This window comes from Limanda limanda, chromosome 14 (genome assembly GCF_963576545.1).
Source record: "Limanda limanda chromosome 14, fLimLim1.1, whole genome shotgun sequence".
Taxonomy (NCBI): Eukaryota; Metazoa; Chordata; class Actinopteri; order Pleuronectiformes; family Pleuronectidae; genus Limanda; species Limanda limanda.
The window spans coordinates 25,217,621-25,245,548 of record NC_083649.1 but is presented as its reverse complement, the minus strand read 5'-3'; the positions used below and the strand labels follow the sequence as shown (position 1 = coordinate 25,245,548).

The following is a 27,928-nucleotide window of genomic DNA, read 5'->3' as shown; positions in this document are numbered from 1 at the left end:
CCTTAACCTAGTAGAGATGCCTTGGAATGAGCTCAGGAAGTCAGCCACAACATCTGAAGAATATTTCAGGACTGAAGCAGCTTGTAGGAGGTATGGTTGGTACCATTGGATGTCTCGATCATTTTTAAATTCATGGGGTTGTTATTGGTTATTATTTTTTGTCATTATCTTGAGCACATTGTGTTAAGATGACTCAGATGTATTGATCACATTTCATGACCAATACCTTCACAGAACCAGGACAAGTTTATGCTTCCACAAAGCATGAACATTGTATCAGTGCAGCTGTACTATTTTAAGACATGCAATAATGTAAACGTCAATGTTTAATCAATATATATTGACTCATAATGTAGAGATAAGTAAGATGTGGGAGATGTGGCATCAACTTCCAAGGTCATATCCATGAAACATTCATCATTCACATTACTGGTACTGTACATTACTGTGTTCACCTTGTCAGTTGAGATAGCTACCACCCCCCCATGTCCTGACTGAGTAACCACTTTGTGAGTGTCAGTGACTCCTGACACAGAGAGAGTGTGAAAACCCTGAGAAGTTGTTTTCTGGCAGTTGTGCTATTTAGGTAGCTATTCGGATATTTTTTATGTTATAAGATGCTAATATAACAAGGGTTAGAAATGTTTTGAGCTTGTGAAATAATATCCAAAGAGCATCTCACAGCCTGCAGTTTCAAATCACCTCAAGTTTTGTAGCTGTATAAATGTTTTTTATGTTTATAGTTTACACTCAAACACTCCTTGGTCCAACAATTAGCTGGTGTGTCTCTGTATTTGACTGAGTCATGTCGCTTCCTCATCTCATCTCCTGTACATAGTTTACACTCACCCACACACTGACATACAGACAGTGAAGAGGAGATGCCAGAGAAAAGTTTGTGAACATGAACAAGGCGGTTGTCATGGTCTCCACCTCCTCTTCAACCTTTCCATGTGTGTCTCTGTCTGTCTGTCTGTCCCTCTGTGTGTGTGTGTGTGTGTGTGTGTGTGTGTGGCTTTCCTGCTCATGAGCTCTTGCAGATGGCACTGACGCTCATCACCTGATCAGCTCCTTCAGTATTGTAACCCTGGATTTACTCCGAGTCTTCGCTAGATCATTCCCTCCACTACTGTGGTATCTACGTCTGACTATCCTGAAATTGTACTGTGCTTTTTGTCCTTACCTAATGTCCTTTTTGTGTCGAGGGTCATCCCCGCCTGCCAGTCTGCCAACTGATCATCTACCACCTGCTACCGGTCTACCGTCAGACGCCTCCACTATACCCCTCTCCTGTCTATTGAGCCACTGGACCCCCTCACTTCCACTCCTCCGCTGTTCTCTCTGCCCACTGTTTGAGCCTCGCTATACTATTCTCAGTTTGCCAATAAACTGTTGAACTGCCTTTTTGAGTCCGTCCTGCATTCTGGGTTCAGTACACTAGTGAACTTAACAGCAATTTGTCGAACAGTGGTGACAAAAAATTGTGAAGACAGGGTTTCCACAACAGACATCCAATACAAAATGAGTAGTATTAAACTATAAACTCCAACACTCATCACAAGTTATTAGAAACTGAACAGTACTGCCATTTACTTTCTATTGGTTTGATTCGCTCCAGACTTAGTGAGACTGGTATTTTGACAAGTTGAAAAACAGTCAGCCAGAAATGACCAGAGCAATCCGGTTTCATGATGCAGCACTACTGATTAATTACTGATTAAAAGTGATCGTCTGTATGTAGAGAAAAGGTTGCAATATTGATACAATACAAGGCTAAAAGCTCATGTAAATCATAACCATGAGTTTTACCGAGCTCTTGACATATCCTGTGCCAAATGTTTAATATTTATCAAAGAACTTTTTTTTTTAACAGAGCAAGAGAGTCTATTTTATTTGTCCATTGTATTTATTTTTTGGGTTGTCTGCGGTTTATTTAATTTAAGTTTTAATAATTTAGGATATTTTAATATTTGTAACTCAAATTCAAATGTCAGACTGAATATTCTTTAGAATTAAGTTCAATACTCAGAGAAAATATTGTCCAACAAAATGTATTATTGTGGCAGACATACCTTAAAATTTTAATAAAGAGCTTTCCTTGTTCAGTTTACAGCTTTAGTTCTTGTTGAGCATATTTGATAATATGAGTAACAATGCCATGTTAAATAGCCCAGGCAGTGATGTCCCAAAACATGTTGTGCCTGCGTGCACAGGGATGCTGTTGTGCGCATGCGCAGAATAAACGGTTCTTGAGTTCACAGACCAAAGAGACAAAGGTGTGCTGACCTTTTCTCCGGTAATAGTAGCTACAAGAAGCTACAAGCTAACCACACTGGTGACTGTCAAACGATAGACTGCTGCAGGAATGTCTAACGCTACAGTTCTCCTAGAATGTCTTTCATATCAAGGCTAAATTGGTATTGTCCAATGAAATCCTTACATTACCAATTTATATCCGGGACCTGTCAAGAAAAGGTATAATAGGTGTATTATTGCCAAGCCAAAAAGTGCAATGAAACATTCTGGGTGCACCTAAATTATGTGCTGGTACACCTAAATGAAAAGCGAAGTGCAACCAATGTAAACGGTTAGTCTGAAGCTCTGTAAGCATAGATTTGATACTAACCTCTGATTATCACAATATTTCCTAAGCAAGGAAAACTTTTTTATATTATTATATTTATACTTTCACACATTTCTACAGCTGCATACACACAAACGGTGGTATACAATTGCAGGCTGTACATTATTTGCGATAATCACATTAAAAGCTCTGTGAAGCAATTGTCTTTTCTTAAATACAGATATTGTGGCTCCTTAGGATTCTAAGTCTGGTCTTGAGGAGATAGTTGGGTTATCCAATGGAGAAAAAACTGGTCAAACATGGTCGTATGTTTTCTTGGCATCAATCGCAGTTGATGTGATATCATTATGAATTCTACAGTGAGAAAAAACATTGTTAATTACGATTTTATGAAGGGGAATTTTTTGTGAAATTCATGTCAATTATTTTCCATGAGATCTCCTTGTTGCTTTGTCTTTTATAAGATAAAAGGAATAATTATTCTCAAAGATGTTCTTTTTTCTCAACTTATTTCAAACTGTCAGAAGTTTCACTCAGGGGTTTGTCAGCAGCCTTCTCTTAATATAGAGTATTCTCTTTGTGTTCTTTTTAAGATAAGTATTTAATCTAATTTTGAATTATCTGATATGGGCAGCTATAATATATTGACCTGTGGTAATGTTTATTGTTTGTGGAAAGTCACCATGAAAGAAAAATTACTTCATCAGACAAGTCTCCAGGTTGTCAATTGATCTTACCTTGAACGATGAGATGCACTTTTGTGGATTTTGGTTTCTTGTTTGTGAGGATGGAGCAGACGTAGGGCCCCTCGTCGTGGATGTCAACATTTTGGATCTTGATGCTGTACTCTGTGACGGCTGTGTTTTCCATCAGGATGACGCGGGGGTCCAGGGACCACTTCTCAGTTCCTGCGAACAGAATGGTGGTTCGATTGAGCCATGCCACTCGGGATACTTTACTGTCCACGTTGCATCTGGTTAAAGAGAAGAAAGGGGGAAAAAAGTTTAGGTTTTAAGCATGTACTCAAGAGGCTAAACACATGTTGTTTTGAGACCACTGTGACTTTGACCTTTCAACACAGATATCGAATCAGTTAATCAGTGAGTGGGTGCCAAATTATTTTCCATTGAGGTGTTCCCAAGTTCTTAAATTTGGACTGACCTGGACCTTAGTCCGCCAAATTCTAATCTAATCAGTCCAAGAAAATTGGCATAAATAACTCTTAGGGCAGCCCTGACACATCACATTAACATTAATGTGAGGTCACCTTGACCTTTGACCTATGGCTACCAAAATGTAATCCGATATTCTTGAGTCCTTGAATCTGTGCCAAATGTTAAAGGATTCCTTCAAAGTGTTCTGGAGATATTGTAATCACATTACAAAAAGGAATGTGACCTTGACCACCAAAATATAATCTGCTCATTCTTGGGTCCAAGTGAATATTTTTGCTAAACTTGAATTAAATCCCTTAAGGCGTAACTGATATATCACTTTCGCGAGAACGGAAAGATGGAGGGACAACCGAAAAAAACATAACTGGCCATCGCTGGCACAAAGGCATATAAAACACTATTCTGTGCTGTAAGACGTAAAATGGCCCCTCATAAACGTGTACTAATTGTAAGTCGCTTTGGACAAAAGCGTCAGCCAAATGACATGTAAGGAAATGTAATGTAATGTAAAAGGGCCCTTGAAGACAGTGGAATTTTGGGGGATTTTGATGAGAAAGCAGTTTAAAGGGTGCATTGTAAAAATTCCAAATTGAAGTACATTCTTCAGAATTAATTTGATTTAGAAGTAGTAAAGACTAAGGATCTGTGGCAATAATTCATAACAGAACGAGAGTTTTCTTAAGATCAACTCTTGTGCTTCAGTCCTGCTATAGTTTATATTGAAAACAAATCTATACATTATAAAATCTAGTGATCAATTGATATATCTTGTAATTAGACCACTTAAAGTTAATGCAGATTTGAAAAACATTAATCAGGATTAAATAAATAGAACTAATATATCACGACTAAATATATTATTATCATTAAAGTATTGAAATTAACGGCCACCCAGTCTCCTAGAAATCACATTAATGCACGACTAAACTGTTTTGAATGGCAAGTTGGAGTGAATTGAAGACAATTTCCAAACCATATGTTAGAGTGTACAAAACGTTTTTCAAAGAGATATTTAAATCACAAGTGAAGCAACAGATGAACATGATGCTGATGTGAGATGAACATGGTTTGAGCATTACTTCGTGTTCCTGCCTTGTGAGGAGGAGATGTCTCTGTGTTCTATCTGAGGCATGTACTCTATCACTGACTCATCCTTTCAATTACATCAGTCAACATGTTAATAGAGTAACTATATTCATTGCTCTAGCCCATAACAGCATGAGAATGTGACATGTGAAACCAGTAATCCTGCAAACCCAGATGATTGGCACAGCGACATTGTTTTCAATCTTGATCCCGAGAGCATCAAGAGGCAAGTGTGTTAAAAAAGAAACATTTACCCTGACATGCTTCTATGCTGTCATGGAAAACACACTAAATACAAACTATAGACATTTTACTTATGTATATAAACAGCACCTATAATACCTACATCAATATCACTCTCTGATAAATCACTTTTTCTTTGCTAAGTTAGATGCTACCTGCATCTAACTGTCCAAATTAAATGTTCTAAGAAATCCCTGTGTTCTAATTGCCTTAAGGCTGTGAGACCATTTTGTTCTGGATGTAAAACTGTTAAGTTTACAAGCCAAAAATAGTAGAACAATTCCATTAAATTGTCTTATAGATCTTTTTTTAAGAGTTGTTCTGGTTGAACGGCAGGGGCTTGCAGCGAGCACACACATTAATTTGTACCACTATGGAATTACATGAATTAGCTGCAGTTGATACAGTCTGCAGCTGGTGATGTTAAAAAAAAAAGGCGGTGCTGGCTCGACATGAGACGCCTGCTCTCCACATTGCCAATAAAAAGAGCAAAGGGAAATTTAAAAACAAACAAAAAAGCAGGTTAAGAGATTTGTTAACATCAGAGGTTAATAAACCTGGACAGTAAAGCTGGGACCTGGATCCAAACTGAACCCAGCTACTGGCCAACCCTGCTTGTTATTAGTGCATTTAGCTTTGATAATAATGGGACAGGTGTGTGTTTTTTAAACAGACTGAACCCAAAGACCAGTGGTGGAGAAGTGGATCATGATGGTTTGATACTTTTAAATGATATATTAATTGTTTTTTTTTGGGACTTGTGTGGATCTACATTGGGATGCATTAATAATGAACTACTTTCTATGTCACCTAAATTGTTTTATAACTACAATTAATATACATAGAATGGAATACATCAACACGATATTAAATACAAAAGGTACGGCACATATAACAATGCAAATTGAAATAAATATATTTCTCGATTTTGGATATACCTCAAATGACATACTTCTGACATATGTCAATCAAACTACAGCTTAATTAAACAGGAACTGTTCACCACTGCAGATCACATGGGTTCGACCAGGTTAAAACAATAACTTTAGCAATAGCTATGATGGTAAAACAAAACAATATTGTGGCACATGACCATGCCACCGGGGTCTCCCATACTCAGCCAGAAACACAACTGTTGCTTTACAGCATGACTTTATTAACACCATACACACGTGAGCAACATAAACATAAATTATCTGAACTCAAAAGGTTGAGCTTTGCAGTTCAGTCCTTTCAAGTATCTCTACTTCCGCATGTGTCTGTGTCTCAGTCCTCTGCACGCGTGTCCCAGTCCCCTGCGTCTCTCCCTAAGGCAGCTCAGCCGCTGCCTTTTGTACCAGAGGATCAATCAGGGAACAGCTCTCACATGAACTGATTGATCCTCTGGTCCAGGTATTCATTTATTTTGTATCCAAAATACCCTGAAGTTTGAGAAATCCTGCAGATGTGGAAAGATGAATTTAGTGCACAAAGCCTCAACGTCTGTCTGATTAGTCAGCAGGTCTCAGCACAAGGTATCACACACAGTCCATATAGTGTATCAATCGGGGAGCTCAACACAGCGGCAGTGTTTGTTCACCCCCGAGTGACACACCACATTCCCAGCTAATATTAAATAAAGACAAGAAAGTTTAGGTCCACCATCCACAGGTTGACACGTCTCGCCCAAAACGGACTGTGACGTGCCAGATACAGGGAAATTAATAGTGTGAGGGGGATTTGGAGGAAGGGGCTGTTTATGTGGGGAAACTCACTATCGGGGGATCAGTCTGATAGTAAAGGAAGCCTAGATGGATATGCTGGTATGTGGTTTGAGGCAAGTGGAATCAAACAAGAGGAAATCAATTTGAAAAAAAAATCCAATCCATGCTCCATGCACTCATCATGTGGTATAACTCTGACTGTCTCACAACAAATAGGAGAAGTTGGAGAAGTTCCCTTGCTTAAGAATAAGGCTTCAAAAATGACCTTCAACTAGAAGAGGAGTATTTGCAAAGTCGAGAAAGAAGGTGAAACTTCTAGTTGGAGCCTGCAGAAAGCAAGTTTGCACAAACATGATTTCTTTAGAGGCTCTAATAGTCTTAAAAGCAGACATTAAAATGTGTACTTTTTATTTACTCTTGAGAAGGATTAATATTTTACGTGAAACTAACTAACTGCAAAACTAATCACAGCTCAGGGTATTAAATTGGTGTTCCACATACAGCAGGAATAACTGGAGGGATCTCTGCAGAGCTACCAGATTTGTGCTGTCACGATGTGTGGCCTATTTTGAAGGAGAGTGATATACATAAAACAGATGTATGACTTTATAATCTGATAACTTTCAGAATATACTGGACATTGTTGGTTTAGGTATTATACATTCTAAAAGAATGAATAAACAATGTCAAATTGAAATTCGACTAAATGGAGATATATCTTTTAGTTGTTTAATTCATTTTGTATTCAGATTTCATGTATATTAGGTAGTTAGATAATTTCTGATTTTAACTTGCTATGTTTTAATTACGTGATTATTTATCAATGCAGCACAGTTATCTCTCAGCCCACTACATCTCTCTGTGCAATGTATATATATAAACCACACACCTGAACAGCAATGAAGCAAATTCAGTTTCATCCTACGAAAAACATTGATTATGAAATGTTCATTGCAGATAAACCAGGCAAGATGAATGCAATCTTCAGTGTTTTATAAAAAGCTCTGCCCACAATGTCCCGCAAACAACACAAGAAAATCAAAAAGTGACAGAATATTGTGCAACTGTTTGAGGAGGACTCACTAATGAGAAGGCATAATTCTGAAGTAGCTCCAGAGTATTAACAGAGGCCAAGCAACTAGTCCTGTCCAAAGAGATATGTCTAGAATGACCGCTGCATTAGTTAATTAAACAGTGTCAGGTTGGGGGACCCCATATTCCCCAAACGAATGCACAGGGACCATTCTTTCACCCAAGTTATCAGTTAAAGCGAGAGAGGCTGGTAATATCAAGGCCAGCATGTCGTACTTGAAATCCCCTGCACACACTTTAGCTGCAAAAAGCACTCAACTAAGTGTTTTCTTAGTGTAGCGATAAATTAGGTCATAAAATGTAAATAGTATAGGTTATTTTCCCCTGTGTTGCTGGACGAGTCAGCCGAACACATGCCAAGTCCCTGCATAGGAGAAAGGGCTGCAGGGTGAAGGTGCAATAAGAGGAAGATGTTTTTAGTCATTTTAGTAGTTTTCCTCTGTGAACAGGGTGAGGGCAAGTTTTGTTGAGAGTGTTGAGGTTTGTCCTGCTTCATATTCATAGAGGTGCACACAGTCACACTGGGTGCTGCTCAGTTCAGTCCTCCTCTGCAGGCCACTAAGTCCCTCCTGTTGAGCTACCAGAGGTTAAATGCGCAAGGGCACCTTGTCAGTAGCTACTCTGGAAAGAAGAGCATAGTTAATCTTTTATTTTTTTTCCTGTGTTACTCCCAGCTGCTCCAGGGATTCAAACCATTGACCCCTTTGACCTTTAGAGGGGACACTGGGCCACTCACCTGGAGGGATATCTTTTTATCCAGAAGGCTCTAGTAAGATTGAGGAGTATCGCTTGTCAACCCCAACAATAGAGTTTGTTTTTGGTTCTAACACCCAAGAAAAAGTCGACCACAACAAATATTCCAACAAAATCCAACGAAACATGGTAATTTCAAAGGCTCTTTAATGTGCACCACAAACTCTGACTGAATTTCATTGTAATGGGTGGACAGCGAACATTTCTCTGGCTAACATCTCTAGACCTTTGATACACAGTGACTTGATATACTGTTTGCTATATGTACTTTCAGGAGAGTGTCCTTGAAAAAAAGGGACACACATTGTCCTAAACTACATAAAGCTCTTGGGTCTGGTTGTCTCTTCAGTTGCCTGTTTTCAGATTTTTGTGGATAAAAAGCACAGCAGATACATCCAGATACTTTCTTCTCAGCTACAATGGCACCACTGTTCACCTGGGACCAGGGAGAAATCAATCATAAAAACAGAGCATAAACCAATTTCTCTACTGGAAGGAGACTCACCACACCAGAATATAATGCAGACATAATATGTGGCTGGAAACCCTGTCTGTTCCTGATACTAATGTTGTCGCTTTGGTTTTTGCAAAACTAAAATAATATTCATTCATCCAAAGCACACTGAGCTGAAGAGGTGAAAACAAAGATAGCTGTGTGTTTAATCACACAATACATACGTTTTTTTAGGGAATTCCTTTCATCATAATCATAATCCAATGGTTACTTAGCTTAACTGTAGCAACTTAGACCTGTTGCTAAAAATCTGTGTTAATCATTTATTTATTTTGCACATAGTAGGGACAGGTGTTTTACCCATCAAAGTCACTTTGCTGACATGATGGGAAGATCTCACCCCTTAAGAGCAGACAGCTTTCAAATTGGCTGAGAGATCCAGCACTTGGAGAGAGGCCAACAATGGGTGGCCATGTCACAAACTGTCCTGCCGCAACACTCAGCTGACAGTCAGTGCACTTTTCTAAATTGCACGTCACAACGAAATGGTTTGTGCTTGGTGCTTGTTGTGATGATGGTTGCGTTTCAAATGAATTCCTCCATGCTCTCTTGAGTGCTCAACCACCTGATGGTGCCAAGATATAAAGTCATTGCTGATCAAAGGATCATCGCAGCGCTACACCCCAATTCTTAAGATAATATATGGTTGATATATTCTATCTATTTTAAATGACTTGATTCTTAACCTCTCTTTGTAGTTTCCATTGTTCCAGGCAGTCAGCAATCCCCACACTGAATTCAAATAGTATGTGAGATTCACTGGAAACAATACAGCATTTAATCAGTAACTGTTTGTGATTGTATCTCACTGATGAATGTTATCTCACTCCTCTTTATCTGTATTACATCACTAACATCACAAAACCAACATCTCCTATCTGTAACTGCACAATGAATGGTTCCTGCATGCAGAATTCTGGGATATACAGTATCAAACCACTTCTGCTGTTAGCAGCGGTCTACATTAGATTCAAATGACTTGTGATAAGGAGTGAGCTCACATTAACGGCCTATTTTTTCAATTATTTATTTATTATATATAACATTAAACATTTAGAAAAGCATGTCTGTATAGGTACCAAATGGTAAACATAACATAAAATAAATAATGGCTAAAGACAAAAACAATTCAAAATAATTGGTTCTAAGATGCATTTTCAAGGTTAATTAAAAATAGTTGGATAAGATAAATAAAAATGATATTGACTAACGGGGGATTTTAATTGAAATGTCTCAACAACTATTTCATTGTCAATAAAATCTGGTAAACAGTTCTGCAGTTGGTTAGAGAATGTTCTGAATTTTATATAAGGACCAACTTTAATAGCAGCAGGTTGAGCTACAATATTCATTCCCTAAATAAAGCGACCACGTATAAGGCTCTACTCTGCCAAACATCCATTCATTTACTAATGGTAAGTGTATTATTCATAAGCATTTGTCATGTGTATTAAAGGATCTGTCCATTTATTGTGCCCATTCAAATCTGATTGTCCCTCTAGAAGTGCTGGGTGCTAAAACAGTATCAATAATTATCACAATGATATTTATGTCAATATATATTGGTGCAATGCTCATGCATTGTGCAAGCTCACTGAGGGTGTGTTTGCAGTTGGCAAGTGTTGGAATGCTCTCCTTATAAAGAAGAGTTTAAAACCACATTGTTCACTCAGGAGCAAGGATTAGGCTTTATATTTTAAACCAAAAATAATAATGTGACATTCATTGTGATCATTATTGATACTGACTCATATGACTTGTTTCTCTTGATATATTTCTTGCTACATGGCCCAGCCTTATCTATGTCCTCTCTCTCTTTTGCTTCTGTCCCCCTAAAAACGTTATTTGTTGGTTATATGTTACATATTGACACTGGAGGAAGCCCGTCAAGGTGCACAAACACTTTTACTCAAATGGGTTTACACTCCACCAAACACAATTGTCAGCATTTCCAGGTAGGTTTACCATTTCAAAGTGAAGGACCTTGTTGTCAGGTTCAAAGTAGCAGCCGCTGGTGAATGAAGGGGCCAAATGGTGGCTTACATCTACACTATTGTTGTGAACATGGTGCACAGTAAGTTGTAAATTATTTCTAGAAACTAGGACAAAATTATCAAAAATAATATAATTTTGTATAATAAACTTTGGGAACATATTTTTCACAAGAATGAAAGTATCAACTGTGAGCCCTTGATAAACAGTAAAATCCCCAGAATGACAATCACAGCCAACAGATGTGCTTTATTCCATTATGTTTTAAACCTGGAATCTTCCTTTTATGTGTTTGTGTGTGTGTGTGTGTGTGTCAATATTTCATGTGCCGTCAGATACACAAAGCAAAATGCTGCTTTTTCAGTATCATTCAATAAAAAGACAACATGTCTCCAGTATGCCGAGTGCTGCTGTGAGGACTGTGTACTAACAGACAATGACCAAACTAATCTGTGAGTCAGCTCCCTCCTTATGCGTCCACAGGTAAAGTCTAGCACAGACCCCCAATAAATAAATAAAAATAATTAGTGTGACTGCATGTCTTGATACCCTTGCAGTGTTGCCGGGTTGTGACAAGATATAAGGATTAAATGAAAATGTCACTCTGCACTGTGAAAAATGATTCTTAACAGCCAACAACTGCCAAACATAAACTTAATCTACTCTGGAATGATCGTCACAACACACTGCCTGAAATGTCAGCACCGTTGTAATTTTCTATTTACTACAAATATACGCCAAGTCTCAAATTTGCATATCTTTAGCATTCTCTGGAAATCTGTCTGGAAAATGTGCTTGAAAGGACAAGGTTATGACACGGGGAGCCCTCGCCCTGCCTCGTCCCCCGGACAGAATGGGTGACAAAGCATTCATATTAAAGACGGATTATTGTTTTCTCACCACACAATGCCAAGCCTTCAATCCAATGGACCACACTGAATGAATAGCATTACTCATACTGTCATTTCCGTCTGCCACTGCAGGGTCAGAGGAGACAGCCATGTGGGGATCCAGATCTATCACAGTGCTCCATCAAAGTCGAGACGTGAATCAGAAATAGTGGAGAAATATACCCCACAGGACAAGTGTGACAGACATTTTAAGTACACAGCTCAGCCACTGACCTGCTGGTTTTACTCCCAGCTAATAATTTCTTTAGCTTGGCTGTGACGGCTAAACACATTTTAAAAGTATTTCGAAACAGTTTATGGTAAATTTACATGTAAGTTTGAATATAGTTTGCTTTTCATCAGAACCACACCAAATACAAAATGTTTTCTGCATACCTCAAATTTAGTTCTATTCAATAGTTTAAAGTTTTCTCCAAATCTGTGTACAAAATAAATCAATCCACCAATACATTGCATTGCTTCATGCCGCATTGGCATGTAACACTATCCTCACTGTATTACATTGACATGCAGGTATAGTGGTTTACATTGACTGCCTGGAGTGAACATTGTGTCTTAAAATCGATGGTGTCTTAAAATTGATGTCGTGCTGACCACAGTGACCACAGTTGTGTCTGTGCTTGCTTATAATCGTTCAGCTGCTGGGAGCAGAACCCTGGTGACAGTGATCTTACAGATTACATGAATAAAGGCTCTTATATACTACTACGTGTCCGTTTCTCGGAGAGGTCTCAGCGGGAGACAAAGAGTCTTTTTGATTTTTACTTCTCCGTCAGTCTACGTCCGGAAAAAATTCACCGCCAAACCCATAGGTGGCGCAACGGAAGACGAGCTCAGAGAAGCCTACCCCATTTGGGAAGAAGAAGTCCACGTGTCTCTGTTTACATGTTAGCTTGCGTCCCACACACTGAACCATGGCAACTAACAGAACTAAATAAAGTGACACCCAGCGGGTCAAAATGCTGATGTAATCGTTTCTTAGCGCAGCGGTTCCCCGGTCTTGTTTCCGAACTGTGTTGCTGATTCCACAGCTTGAATCTGCTTGAGGCTACATGTAGCTAGAAGCTACACGGACCTAGCTCCCCCCAGCTTCCACACACAGTCAGCAGGGACTCCCGACACTAACTACTACTATCCAGTGTTTGCTTCTAACCTGACGGTATTATAGAAACAGTGTCATGATAGAAGTGGAATTAAAGTCGTGACGGCGGGTTCTTGCACTGTTACCACCGCAGTTAGCATGGTGGCTAGCCTAGCCCGCTAGCCTAGCCTGCTAGCGCCGTTTTGAAAGCTCGTTATAACCGTATGTGACCGTGCACACATGCCGTCAGTGCTCTAACGAGCCACCGTCAGCCGGACAACTCCGCTGGCTTAACACACACGTCACATTAATCGTAGAATCATAGTTGTGTTCGTGTTTGTTGCTACATGTAAACAGGAAGTTTGAGGTCCGGAAATACGGAAATGACGTCATACGGAAATGATGTCGTTCGCGGACCAATCACAGCCAAGAGCGGTCCGTCGGGTCTCCAACATGAAGACGGATAGTTAGAAAAATCAGACGTGTACGAAAAGCTGTCCGAAGCCCTCGGAGAGGACGTTTCAAGACGGATAGGGCGGTCTTATCTGTCCGTAATAGAAAAAACGGAGAGGCATAAATTGGCCTTAAGAAACATTTTGCAGATCAGTTCAGTATACATGTTATGTCTGTATTTTAATTTCAATCTACTGCACTAATGCATAGATAGCTGAACCAAGGAAATGTTTTATAGAGTGGGTCCGTAAAGAAGGACTCGGTGAAAGTCTTGATATAGCCTAATTAACTGATCCCGGATTTGACCGTTTCTCAACAGCAGCTGATGGCTAATTAGATCAGAAGGTTTGGTCTTAGAACCATCCATTCAGTGTATGTCATACTTAGGCCAGAGGCAGTAAGCACTCGACTGGAAAGGATACTGGCATGTAATTACAAAACTAGTCAGCTACTTTTCATTTTGACAAGTTTGATAATCAGTGTATACTTTGAAAAATACAAAAATAATTAAAACCAACATTAACAGAATAGCTACAATTAACAATGTTGTAGTTGAGCAAAACTACTCTGCCGAATCTCAAGTTCATGAAATCCTCTGTTAGCTCAGCTTCCCCCGTGTGTCTCCAGTGTGAAATGTAGATTTCGTTTGTCTCATACATGATGCACAGCATCACTGTGAAATAATTATACTATGCAGATGTATTGAAGAAATATTCATTCTGGCTGATTGTGCAGCTGAAAAAAGAACACAAGTTACTATTCCCATGTTAGGCTAAGCGAATACATTTCCATGGCAATTGAGGTGAGACTTATTTAAACCACCCTCATAGAACATAATTTCCTGAAAATTAAACAGGCTAATGTGAGTATAATTTCAATGGCTAAGGCTAAGCCTACATGCAGGTTTCTTATATGCAAATGTTGTGCTACATTTTTCTCTTACTGCACTAAATCCCCCAAAAAGTTTTTGGGATTGGCTTAAATGTGCGTAGGGTTTGGCAATCCCTGGGTAACTATCCATCTTGGACAACTTTAAGTAGCCTAAATTTTACCTCCATCATGATTGGACCAAAATATATGACACATGCAGATTGAATAGTATTTTCAACAAACCCAGAACAGTAAAGTGTTACTTTGCTTGCTATACTTACACTACTACAATACTTAAGTGACAATTTTACTGCAGAACGTGGCGATGAAATTAAGTATCTTTATACTTTTACTCTTTCTGACCACTTAAAGGTTGAGGTAAATTTTGAAAACAGCACTGACATATCTTCACATTGTAACTTCACATGTTCGCAAACAGTAACTAATTTCCACATCTTCCAGAACAACATTATGCTTCATTTTGAGCAGTGTTTGTGTCCATCTGATGAGGTCTAGTATTCCCTTCCTTATTACTCTTTGTGGTCTCAACCAACCCCTGAGGAAATTATATGTGTACAGTGGGATTTTACAACTTTTTCTCTTCACATTGTTATTTGATAAAATGTCATTATCAAATAACATGATGTCATGGTAATCGACTTACCTGCTGCATCGCAAAATGATTAATCACAACCTTAACAGTTTCAATTAAACACAATTATTATTTTGTGATACTTCTCATCTCTTTGTTTACAAGTTCAGTAAATATTTGTTTTCTATGTAATTTATGAAGAAGTATTAGTAAACCTGCCCTTCTTACAAATTACATTTGCCATTACTCTTTCTTCCCATTTTTGGAAGACACATTCTCGATGAACACAAGGTATCCAAAAGTACAACAAATGATTACCATAAATTATTCATCATTATTCACCTATTATTCATCTATACAAGGTCATGGGTACTGGCTGGTACATATATCAAATGGATCCTACTGCCATGTCACAATTAATCATTAAGAAACATAACTGGTGGGCGGCCTTGAGGCTCATGTCAAGGATTCTTAGTCATTACAATGGTGGGTGTATGCACAGTCTGACAGTCAGACAGCTGCGAGTGTGTATAGTGTCAGTCTGATAATGACCATGACTACACCATTAGTGTTGTTTCTTCTGAAAAACAGCACAGAGATAAATAAGTGACGTCAGCTAGAAACAAACAGGTATAACACTTACTGGAAGTAGGAAAACACCTGAGATGCTCTTACACCATTACGAATCACAAACTCTCCAGTCTCAAATATTAACAAGCAACAATGACTGAGGAATAATGTCCAGTTAAATAAAGGTGAATGACTCCATGTCATACCCCACTGTAAAATCATATTATGCAGAGCAGGGGTACGTGAACAGCAACTAAAGGTTTCCTTCAGTGGCAGAATACCTACTGCATCAGCATTTTTTTTTTTTATAGTTTTTGTTTTAATACAAAGTGTAGTCAGAAGAGATGTGTATTTAGCCTGCGACAGGAGATGTATATACTTTCTGCTGTCCTGATGTTAATGGGGAGCTCTTTCCACCATTTAGGAGCCAGGACAGCAAACAGTCGATTGGCCAATGCAGAACGGAGTGGACGGGCTGGGGTGTAAGGTTTCACCATGTCCTGGATGTGGGCAGCCACTGGTAACTAGTGAAGGGAGCGGAGGAGCGGAGTAGTGTGAGTGAATTTAGGTAGATTGAAGCCCAGTTGAGCTGCTGGATTCTGGACGAGCTGCAGCAGGCAGACCTGCCTGGAGGGAGTTGCAATAGTCTAGGCATGAGATGATCAGAGCCTGGACCAGAGCCTGGGTGAGAAGGGGACGTATTCTTCTGATTTTGTGCAGCATGTATCTACAGGAGCAGGTTGTTGCAGATATGTTGGCCGTAAGGGAGAATTGACTGTTGTGTGTCACACCCAGGTTCCTTGCGGTCTGGGTGGGCCGGTGGGAAGGAAAGAAGGAAAAGTAGTTCAGTCTTGTCAAGGTTGATTTACAGGGGGTGTACAGACATCCACTGAGAGATGTCAGTCAGACAAGCAGAGATTTGTGCTCAGAGTTGCTCATAGACAGCAAGGAGGGCAGTCTCAGTTGAGTGCCTGGCTTGAAAACCAGACTGGTGAGGTTCAAGAAGGTTGTTATGGTAAAGATAGGAGGAGAGTTGATTAAAGATAGCACGCTTGAGAGCTTTGGAAAGAAAGGGAAGAAGAGAGAAAGGTCTATATTGTATAAGTTCAGACGGGTGGAGGGTGGGTCTCTTCTGGAGAGGATTTACTCTTGCCTCCTTAAGAGAGTTAGGGAAACAGCCAGTTGACATTCTTAGCCCCGGCGCCGGGTTCCTCATCGTTGGTGAGGCTGATGCCTGCAGCCCCTGCTCCGGGGTTCCTTGTAGGTCGGGGAGGCCGATGCCTGCAGCCACTGTTTCCAGTGGCTGCCCCGTTTGTTCCTGATTCCATGCCGTCCTGACCCGGACAGAGAGGCATCAAACTCTTTTGTGTATTACACCAGAGGCAGCACATAAGGACACGATGTAATTTAAGAATGTATACTTTAGCCCTAACTATCCAATAGGATGCGAACACCTACATGTAAAAAAGAGAGTGACAGCCCTTCTAGCCATTTATAGATGAGCTGTTGGAATAGTTGACACAAGTAGAGGGAGATATACTGGGATGCTATGGAAGACATCTGAAGACTTGTTGATGACAATTGCTTGTGTTACTCTGTTAGGGTTTGTATTAGGGATGAGCGAGTACAGCATTATCTGTATCTGTTAACCATATGAATTATCCGTATCCGTACTCGGAGTGGGCGGGGCCTAACCAGGAAGTGGGTGTGATTTAACCCGGAAGTGGGCTGGTTCAACATAACTTTCTTTTTTAACTTTGAAATTTTTTTATGATTTTTTTATTTTTATTTTTTTTAAATGTATTTCCACACCAGGTGTGTGTGTGTGGGTGTGTGTGTGTGTGTGTGTGTGAGTGAGATGCGAGGGACGTTCACTGTCTCCCGGAGAAATGAACACTCTGTGTTTTTAGTATAGAAAGACGTGAATTATATTCGTTCACAAGTCATACATTACATTAACACTTAAAGTTTAGTGCAGTGTAATTGTTTGCCGTGATAATTAAATGCCAGTGTGATAATAAATGACAATTTCAAACCATACAAACTGTCATGTTGTACTGTATTTAATAGAGGTTTACTTTACTGTAAAGTAAGTGTAAATGTAAAGTGAAAATAACAAAACCAGTCATTATGACTTGTGAACAAATATAATTCACGTCTTTCTATACTAAAAACACAGAGTGTTCATTTCTCCGGGAGACAGTGAACGTCCCTCGCATCTCCAGCGCTCCTCTACTGAGCCAATGCAGGTCTCGTGAAAATTTTTCCAAAGACTCGTAGCCGAAGACCCAGTCGGGAAATGAACGAATCATTTCTGCTTCCTTGACTGAGCCTATGGAACAGTCCCGACGCGCAGTGAACCTGAGTGACTGAGAGACAGAGAGCTGTTCTGTGAGTGAGTGAGCAGAGCCGTGTGTGACGGGAGGAGCGCTGTGACGCTGTGTGAGGATTTTCATTCAGTCCGAGCACAGATAATGACTCCGATTACTCGTATTATACTCGTGATCGGCAAAAGTGCTTTATCCGTACCGGATACTCGTTTCAGCCGAGTATCCGGCTCATCTCTAGTTTGTATATTGTTTCACCTTCAGGTCTCAATGATGCATCAAGTTTACATTAAAACTTTCTGCATAAGACATCAGCTGCTGCCTGAGTTCTACTTAAACCAGCTTCCAGAAAACGTCCATCACAACTATTACTTTTTTCTAAAAGATTGAGAGTATCTGAAGCTAATATTTCATTTACAGTCTAATGGTGCTCACCTCACTACACAAGCTACATATACACAAAGTGAAACTGCAACTACAAATATGGCAACTCAAACAAATGTCACCTTCAAGTCAAAGCAGAAAAGATCTCTAGTTTTGATGGGTACTGCCAAACACTTAAAGGTCCAGTATGTACGATTTTGGTGAAAGGGATCTATCTGCAGCAATTAAATATGAAATAATCCTAGTAATATTTCACTAGTGTGTGATTATTTGAATTGTATATAGCCACCTAATTCAAACACTGACCAAGTTCCACCATCACTGTTAAAAGCATGATTGCCCTGAAATATATCCATCTCCAACAAAGGAGAGGATTCAAAATACATGGCAGACAAATAGGTGGTGATGTGTCTGATATATGTTACAGCAATAACAGTAAACAGACTGATCAACGATTGAAAGAAATGCACACTGAGGGTAAACTCACCAGAGCAGTTAGTTCTATGATGAAGCCTGACAACTTCAAGGTTAGACTCACTAGCAAGGAGGCAACGACATCAGTAGAGATTCCTACAGACCTGTTTCTGACGCATAAACCACTGTAGCACTTTTTACATATTTATTTTTAGAATGAAGGGACTCAAACAAATTATCATATTTGCATCCAGACAGATATTGGCATTAAATATAATGCACAAACACCACATAATGAATTCATTCAAATCTTTTGAGTTATAAGAATATAACATAAGACCTATTAATTGTTATAGCAGTTGCAAAGTCTCATCATCTGAGCGTACTTATCAGCCAAACAAATAGAACAGATGGTTAAGATCACAACAATTAACTAAGGTAATTAGTGATAGGTGTTCATTAAAATGTAATCTCAGTTGTTATGGTATGACTCCTCCTCTAGATTCTGGTTCCCAAGTTAGTATTATTGACCTCTCGTAAAACCTAAAATACTTCTCCCAGCAGGAAGTGTGCCATCTCTTCTGGGGGAAAGAGAAAGGGATCTCAATGTAGTTCACAAACACCCAATACCATTTAGCGGGCAGCTTTTATCTAGGCTTTGCCATTGGACTACCTTACTGGTCAAACGTGTGTGAGCCTTGTGAGACCAATACTGGACTTCAACGTGAATCAAGGGCTTATCCTAGGGCAGGAGGATGGAACTGAAGTTACAGCTATTAGTGCTGAATTGCTTTGAGAGGCAATGGAGATTGAAATTGGCAGGTTGCTGATTCAACTAGTTTAAAGACTCAGAAGTCGATTCATATCCATGCACTGGTGAGCGTTAGTAGGCATGGTGGTTATAACGTTGTCCTGGCCAGGTTGCCAACATTAATTGTAAGGTTTATGCTGGTTTCATTCCTCCTTTGGCATTCGAGGTCAAACATCCAGACTGTAGCATGTTCATCTTTGCAATGGCCTGGATGAGATCTGCTGTCCATCATCACAGTGGACATCTAACACATCTAACACAACATCATGTACTTGGTATCATCCAGCCATTTGAGAATAGGGGGCCGCTTTATCTTTACAAGTTGTGAAAAACCAATTGCTTTGTGAAGAGTCAAACACATGGCATGGTGATGAAATTGTCCCTGTAAAGTCTCTGAATAAGTGGCAGCGGTGGAGGATGGCATTCCAGTGCATCAATCAAGAGGTATTTTGAAGGTTATTAGCAAAGAAATTGATGGTAAAATTAAAGTCCTTTCTGTTTGTTTGTGTTTGCCAGAAGGATGGGAGCTCGAAGCTTTGTATCGATAACAGGCTCCTGAACCAAAAGACAACCCCAGACCGTCACCCCTAGCGACATATTCAAGAACTTATTGATGTGCTTGACAAATCCAGTCGGTTATTCATTTTGGCACATGGAAAATCTCATCACTTAGGCTGTATTGAGGTGTTGTGACAAATGAAAGCATTCATTACTCTCTGGTACTTGTATGATTGGTGGGTGCTGAGATGCCACCAATACCACAGTGTAAAGTTTAGGTACAAGGTACTGATCTTTGTTTGTAGAGTTTGCATGGATCCTGGGAACCTATGAATAATATAGCCACTAGCATTAGAATTTTAACAAAGTTGAAAACATTATTGTACACGTTGATTTTCAAGTGCTGGTGCCTGTTGTCTTAAAAATATAAACGTCTCATTTTATTTCACAAGAAAAAAGAAAAAAACTGTATTCCTTCATTAATATATATTCACTTAATCTCAGAGCATGTGGGAGCAGTCTCAGAGCAGTCCTAAATGAAAACAGGGTGAAGCAGGACTTTTCTTTATGCTGCATGTATAAGAGCCTTCCTGACTTGACTTTCCACCTGATACTTTTGTTTTAGTGTATATGTTCTCCTCTGTGTGTTATTTTAAAATGACAAAGCCCTTTCAATAACACTTTGCCATTTTCTTCATTTATTATTTATCTTTCATCGATTTTTCTTTATTTCTTATTAAATAATTTTGTATGTCTTTAAGCACTTTGAATCTAATATAATCTATCAACACAGTTTTTTTCTAGCCTCTCTATAAGACATGCTTACACTTTTTTAGATGTAATGCTCTTCTGAAGAGCATAATATGTTTGACATGCTCAACAACATTTTGGAGTAGTAGGGCCATGCAGCTGTTCCTTAAGAGCTGCTTCTTTATTCACTGAATATTCCCTCATCAGTTCATAGTGTCATACAGAGATGAAGACGCCATGACATTCAAGTTTATTCTCATGGAGTACTTCACAGGGGTGATATTAGATGAAACTTTAATGATCCTGATGGTATGATTGATGGGTTCTAACTCTACGATTTTAAGAAAGTAGAATGTTTTCATATATCAGGGCACTTGATGAAACCCACAAGAAACTCAGCATGTGTTTTCAGATTCAAATATATATGGATTATATCAACCAGGTGTGAAAAGTCCACAGGTCACTGCTCTCACTACAATTAACCATATAATTATCTCATTATCTTATAATAAAGTGGTCTAGAAATTGTTGTATTTTGTTTCAATGTTTATTCTGACGTGTGCATACACAAATGTGAACGCACACTTCAAATTTAAAAAAAAAGGAACTGAGACCTGAGTCACACCAGGTCTCAAGACTTTGTGTCGCACCCTCTTTTTCTTCTGCCTGTTTAAGATGCTGTGGCTGCTTTAACAGACTCTACACTCATGTTTAATATCTCTCTCCATTGCATCTGACTTTATATTGCACTGCTGTGTAAAACACTTTTAGGTCCATTGTGTAAGATTTAGGTGAAAGGGATCTATTGACAAAAGTTACCAATAAAAATAATCCTAGTGATGTTTCCATGAGTGTTTTTCATCTAAACTATAAAAAATGTTGTTAAAATGTTCCTAGAATGGGCCTTTAATATTTAAATACATACATATTTATATTTACATCAGGGAGGATGGGGTCCTCTCAATGGAGGCCGCCATGTTTCTTGTAGTAGCCCAAACTGGACAAACTAAACACCCTTTGAGTTTTTATGACAACCGAAAGTTACCACAGGCTCTCTTCCATGTTTGAAAGAGGAGGATGAGCTGTAACATGTAACAAGACCACTTTATGTCGCTAAATTTTACACACTGAACCTTTCAGAGTGAAGTAAGAGTTAAATGGTAAACATTGTGGCCTTTCCAATTGAGGTAAAACCCACTTATGTTGTGTATGTTTTAATGTAATAATATCATTATTAAGGATTTTCAGTAGCCCTGAATTCTCACAATGCAATGTATTAGTATAATTCTGCACAATATTGTATAATATGCAGGTGTTGTTTTGCTCAGTGTTGCTGCTTGACTACAGTATGTGTCAGAACAGTAATCAGCTGCTATGACATTTGCTATGTCGCTTGGATGTAAATTGATCATGAATAGAGCGTATGCAGTTCCCTAGAGGTAAATAAGCAACAAAGCACTGGTGTAGCTTGTAACGGGCACCTGACATGTAAACGGTTCTACCTCAAGTGATATGAATTGTTACTCGCTACAGAAGAATGATTCTCTTTGTACGGATGAGCGTCAATGCCCTTCCTCCACCATCTCGTAGGCCGGCAACAACATTTGTCCGGGAGGGCGGGGGCCAAGCCACTCTCACCACCACAAGACCAGAAACTGGAAGAGCTAGGTGGGGCACGGGACTGGAAGATGCTGGCAGATCTAGCCCAGAAGCTCCGATTTCCAGCAGAAATAGCAACATCAAATCTGCGACCAGACCTTGCGCTTTGGTCGGCCTCACTCAAGCAGGTCTATATCGTCGAGCTCACGGTGCCCTGGGAGAGTGCGGTGGAGGAGGCCTACGAGCGCAAGAAGCTAAGGTATGCGGACCTTGCAGCAGACGCACAACAACGAAAACAACAACTGGAAAGCTAAGGTCTGCCCAGTTGAAGTAGGCTGCAGAGGATTTGTAGCCACCTCAACATCCAGGCTTCTTCGAGAGATGGGAGTGCGGGGGAAGGCCCACAGGCAGGCAGTCAAAGACCTTTCCAAGGCTGCTGAGAAGTGAAGTCAGTGGCTGTGGATAAAGAGGAAGGACTCCGCCTCGGCTGTCGGATGAGTGATGGCATCTAGGGAGTGAGCCCGGGACGCCGGATCTCACTGCTGAACCCTCTGGAGGTGTCGTGGGTCAATCAGCGAAACATCGAAGAAGGAGGGCGCCCACTTGACAACCCATAGGATGCCATCAATCATTCGACCAGCCCACGGAGTCTCGAGTATGCAGAAAGGGATATTAACACCTTGTCCTACATAACAGATCTGTAATTGAAAGCGTCCAGTGTTGCTGTTCTGCTCTTTTCACATGTTAACTGGGCTGTGTCAGTGTGGTTGGCTGCTTTTTAAGGTGAGCTCATTTGGTGCACCAGATTTGTCTTCATTCCAAAATTAAATTATTTTCTAGGAGCAGCTACGTTGGCTTCTAACATTTAAAGTGTGTTTCATTTGTGGCAGCACCTCAATGAGTAATAAGTCACAGCAGTGTTTTTTGTGGTAAAACGGACTGTATTTATATAGCACAGTTGTAGTCTTTACAAGAAAAAGCGCTTAACACGAGGACTAACACACACACACATTCATATAGAACTTCTATATATAGCACTTCTCTATCGCACATTCCACTCTCACAGCACAGCCGTCAGGGGCAATTTGGGTTCAGTGTCTTGCCAAGGGACACTTGGACATTAAGACTTAAGAAGCTGAGGATAACACCACTGAACATCTTATTAGTGGAGACCTGCTCTTCCTCCTGAGCCACAGCTACCCTATTAATAACTTTGCTTTTTTTTTCTGAAATCATTCACATAAAAAACAGAAATTTAAAGCATGTGTTTGTATATTGTCAGCTTTGGGGGAATGGCATTATACATCTTGGATCATCGTCTCAAAGAGTCCACACATGAAGGGTAAATCAAGACAAGTTCACCCTCCATTACATTCATACACCTGGAGGTAATGTCCACTTTATATTCAGTTATATGTTCTTATACTGTCATTGCTGCTTTCCTTGTTCCTCAACACTCTACCCAAACACACATTTTCTAAAAATAAATCTATTTCACAAGTCACATCTCACCCTATCCCCACATATCACTCACTATTACTGTTAAAATCACAACATCATTCACTTCCAACATCATCATTCTATCTGCGTTAAAATGCTAAGCAGGAGTGACAGAGGCATCAACGTGTGCTCACTCCAATCATCGTAGTCACTAGAAAGTCATTTTCAACTGATTCAGTCGTCCTCAAATTGATTACATCATGTCAGTTTCAGACATGTTCTCTGAGTGACTGTAACCTTTATAAATGCTGGGTGCCATCAGTGGTTTATTATACTGGTGGGAGAAATAAAATGACACAGATTGGAATAAAATCAGCAAACAGAATGGTCATTTGTCCTGTATCAAGCTGTGGTATCAGATTTTAATTAAATAAGGGTTATTCATGATTGATATTCAGTCAGTATCATCTTAACTCAAACTGACATTCCAACTGAAAAGGTATTAGTATATACGAATGATAAAATTGGAACGAATGAAGGTCGTTCACAAACAATCTGTCAAATGTATTCTCATAAACTAAATAAAATAAGCAGTGTCTGACACGTTCAGCTCTGTACTCCTGTGGGTAATATTCACAAACCCAGAGGGGAGGAGAGTTGTTACCTACAGCAACCTGATATTCCCTGTTGTAGATCCAATAAGTGGCTAGATAAACCCTGAGCACAGTGGTGCTACACAGTATGACAGGACACTACCTCTTGGCTGGAGGTCTCGGCTAGTTTCAAAAGAGAAAATCAAAATTTAGATTCATACAAAAAATCCTTCCTTCAACATCGGACTGCAACCTTGCTGAGTACAAACTGAGAAGTGTGGTCACATGCTTCTACCCGTTTGAGAGGCGGTGGACTAGTGGCAGAAACTTGGACTATGGGCAGAAAAGGTCTCTGGTTCGACTCCACGGAGAAACAACAAAAAGACGAACCTGGATTGATCTGTCCAAAAATCCAAGAGGATTCTCCCTGTCTAGTGCCCCTGAGCAAGGCACCTTACTCCCCCAACATCTGCTCCCCAGGCGCCGTACATGGGTGCCCACTGTTCTGTGTGTCCTGCACCAGATGGGTTAAAAGCAGAGGTTAAATTTCCCTCCTTGCATGAGTGTGCTTGTGCATGTCTGTGCATGTGTTTGGGACAAATACATGTATCTTAATCTTAATCTTCTGAGGTGCTACAGATTAAGGTCACCTCTGCATGCTCAACACAAACCTGGAGGAAAACTTGTTTTGCACAAACAGCAATCCATGACCCAATATAATTGCTACACAGAAGGGAGGCACTAACTATGTCCACCGTACCACACCATTCACAAGAGGTCAGAGCCAATAATCACTCACCTGGTGCAGAGACAGTGAATTCAGCATAGGGGCCAAAGTGCTAACCGAGACCTAAACTCCCAACAGCTGAGGGAGGGTCCCTGTCTGTTTGGAGGTCGCTTTGGATAAAAGCGGACGCTAAATTAAATGTAATGCAAAATATCTTTAGCCGCTGGAGGAGTTAGTACAAGAGTGTCAACAATCAGGTAAGACAGAGCTTTGCTGCATATATTTGTTTATAGATATTGGAGTATTAATAAAAAATGGCGATCTTCACCAGTCACATCACTGCTGATGGGACCTACCTCTTTGTATCTTCATTAATAACATATTAACAGAAAAACAAAGAAAGAAAATGAATACCAGTCCTCGGTGGACAGCTGCATAGGAGTGGTCCAAAGCATATATTATTTTGTCATTTTATCATACTGACACTGTCATAGCATCCTATATTTGTTATCGCTACAAATGTAATAACATTTTCATAATAATCAGCAGTGTTCGCTTGTTTGTTCATTAAACTGCTTTAAATTCTCAAACAAACTGGTAGATGTGTCTGTACCATCATTCGTTGCGTCGTAAAACAGTGTAAATCAGCGTATAACGTGGGTGGCGTTCATTCTCGCGAGAGTAAACTGATTTGTTCCGTTCAGCGTATCACTGATTACAACTGCTTTGTGTTGTTGTCTGTATGTAAATGGTAATGGTAAATGGCTTCGTATTTATATAGCGCTTTTCTAATCTTGATGATTTTTCACTCAAAGCGCTTTACAGAACAGTTCTACATTCACCTATTTACACACACATTCATACAGTGCATCTCTTCGCAGCACTTAGTTATTCTATGGGGGGCAATTCAGGGTTCAGCATCTTGCCCAAGGAAACCTCGGCATGCAGATTGGTCAGACTGGGGATCGAACCGCCGACCTTCAGGTTGGAGGACGAGCCACAGCCACTGTCATTTAATATCAGTTCTTCCCTTATCAAGCATTGTCAAGCATTTAATGTCCCAGGACACACTGCCTTTGTTATGTGTACTGGCTTCTTTATCAGAAGTGTGCATGGTTTATAATTCTGCGTAGGATCAATGCTGAGCCTACACAAGTAGTCTATGGTGTTGTGAGCAATTATACTGGTGTGGCGCTGCTGTGTCTGTGTCACTCTGCATTCCAAAATACAAAACACTGACACTATGTGTGTGCCACAAACAGTGGTGACTGAAACTGAGTGGATCATGTTAGCATTGGAAATAATAAACGTTGAACAAGTTACTTTATTGAAGTTACTACAACAGAGGAAAGAGAGAAGTTGATGATGTGTGCGATCATTAAATGGTTGAGGAAGAAGGAGGGTGATATTTCTTTGAATATACAGCCACCTAGAAACATGGACAAGACCTATATAAAATATCCGTGACTTCAGAAACAACCTTTTTAAGTACATTTACTGAAGCCACTATCTTTCACTGACCTTAACAATTACCTCTAAACATGACGCAGCAGGTGATTGTTTTTCCTCCAAAAACGATGTGCATCTTTAAATTATAATATTTCTCTGGAAGAAACACAGTGTCATCTTTTAAATGACTTCTTATCTTGTCTTGTAGCTTTGTAAGTTTCTTTTGAAAAGTGCTACAAAAATAAATATAAAAGATCATATAATTTCCATCCCTTTATGTATTTTTCATGTTTTTAAATTGACTTTGGGATGGCTGTGTGGCACATAACACTGTTGAATAGTACAATGCAACATAGATTCTCTGATGGGACCATGATGCATTTCTTAGGTGTATATGATGCACCTGCAAGTCTCATAACAGAGATTGAATTTCACCCCCCAAAAAAGAAATATGCCTCGAGGCTGATAGACTAACAAAAATTATGTTGTGTTCAAGGGCTGATGACAGTATAGTCAAGGCAGAGTAGCAATGCCCTTATAAAACCACCTCATGGAATAAATGTTCTCCTCTGGACAGAATATTAGAAAACAATGAAAACCTTACGCTACAACCAACAACAAAGTCAGCGCAAGGCTTTGTTTTCCATTACTGGCCAGCCTAGGAAAATAAAAAAGTATTGCACTGCTGCAATATTAATCAGCCACTTTCCTTTAAGTGTGCTCCACTCATGCATTGCAGGCCAGCTGGCCTGTCAAGGTGAGAGTAATCTTGTATGTCACTTGTTGGAAAACACACATTTTCCAACCACTAGCACATATTATAGTGTTTGCATCATGTCAAATCTGGGTATAATATTTTGTTGTGTGATATCCCATATTATTATTACATATTGCGTTCTAAAAACTGCCCTGAACGTTTACAGAGTTTGAGTTTTTTTTCTCTTTTACAATATTGGAAAAAATTCATGACATAAAGAATACCAAGAGTAAATCTTTTTCATTTTTTTTAAATCAAGCTTATTGTAGAGCTGAAATAAAAAAAAATATTTATAAAATGTAGATATAAATCTCTGAAGACAATCAGTCATCCAGGTCATGGTATCTTCAGAAGTTGTACAAGTGAACATAGGCAACTGGATATGCTTGTGTTTTTTGAAGATGTTATATCTCTCATCAAATAGGCCTCAGATACCTATGTTCACACGTACAACTCCTGACAAATGTAGATAACATCTACGTCCTTGCAGGAGGAGAAAGGAAAATCAACTCCTGAGTCTTTAGATATCCGTTTTTCAGGACATTACTCTGTCCAACACG

At 39.5% G+C, this 27,928-nt stretch overlaps 1 protein-coding gene across 1 annotated transcript in view; it reads right to left on the bottom strand.

The window, feature by feature from the left end:
• Window positions 1-27,928, bottom strand: part of opcml (opioid binding protein/cell adhesion molecule-like) — a 163,388-nt gene that overhangs the window by 81,928 nt on the left and 53,532 nt on the right. Inside the window, exon 2 of the mRNA XM_061086092.1 lies at window positions 3,322-3,557. Coding sequence (XP_060942075.1) covers window positions 3,322-3,557 — 236 coding nt within the window. The remainder of the gene's footprint in view (window positions 1-3,321; window positions 3,558-27,928) is intronic.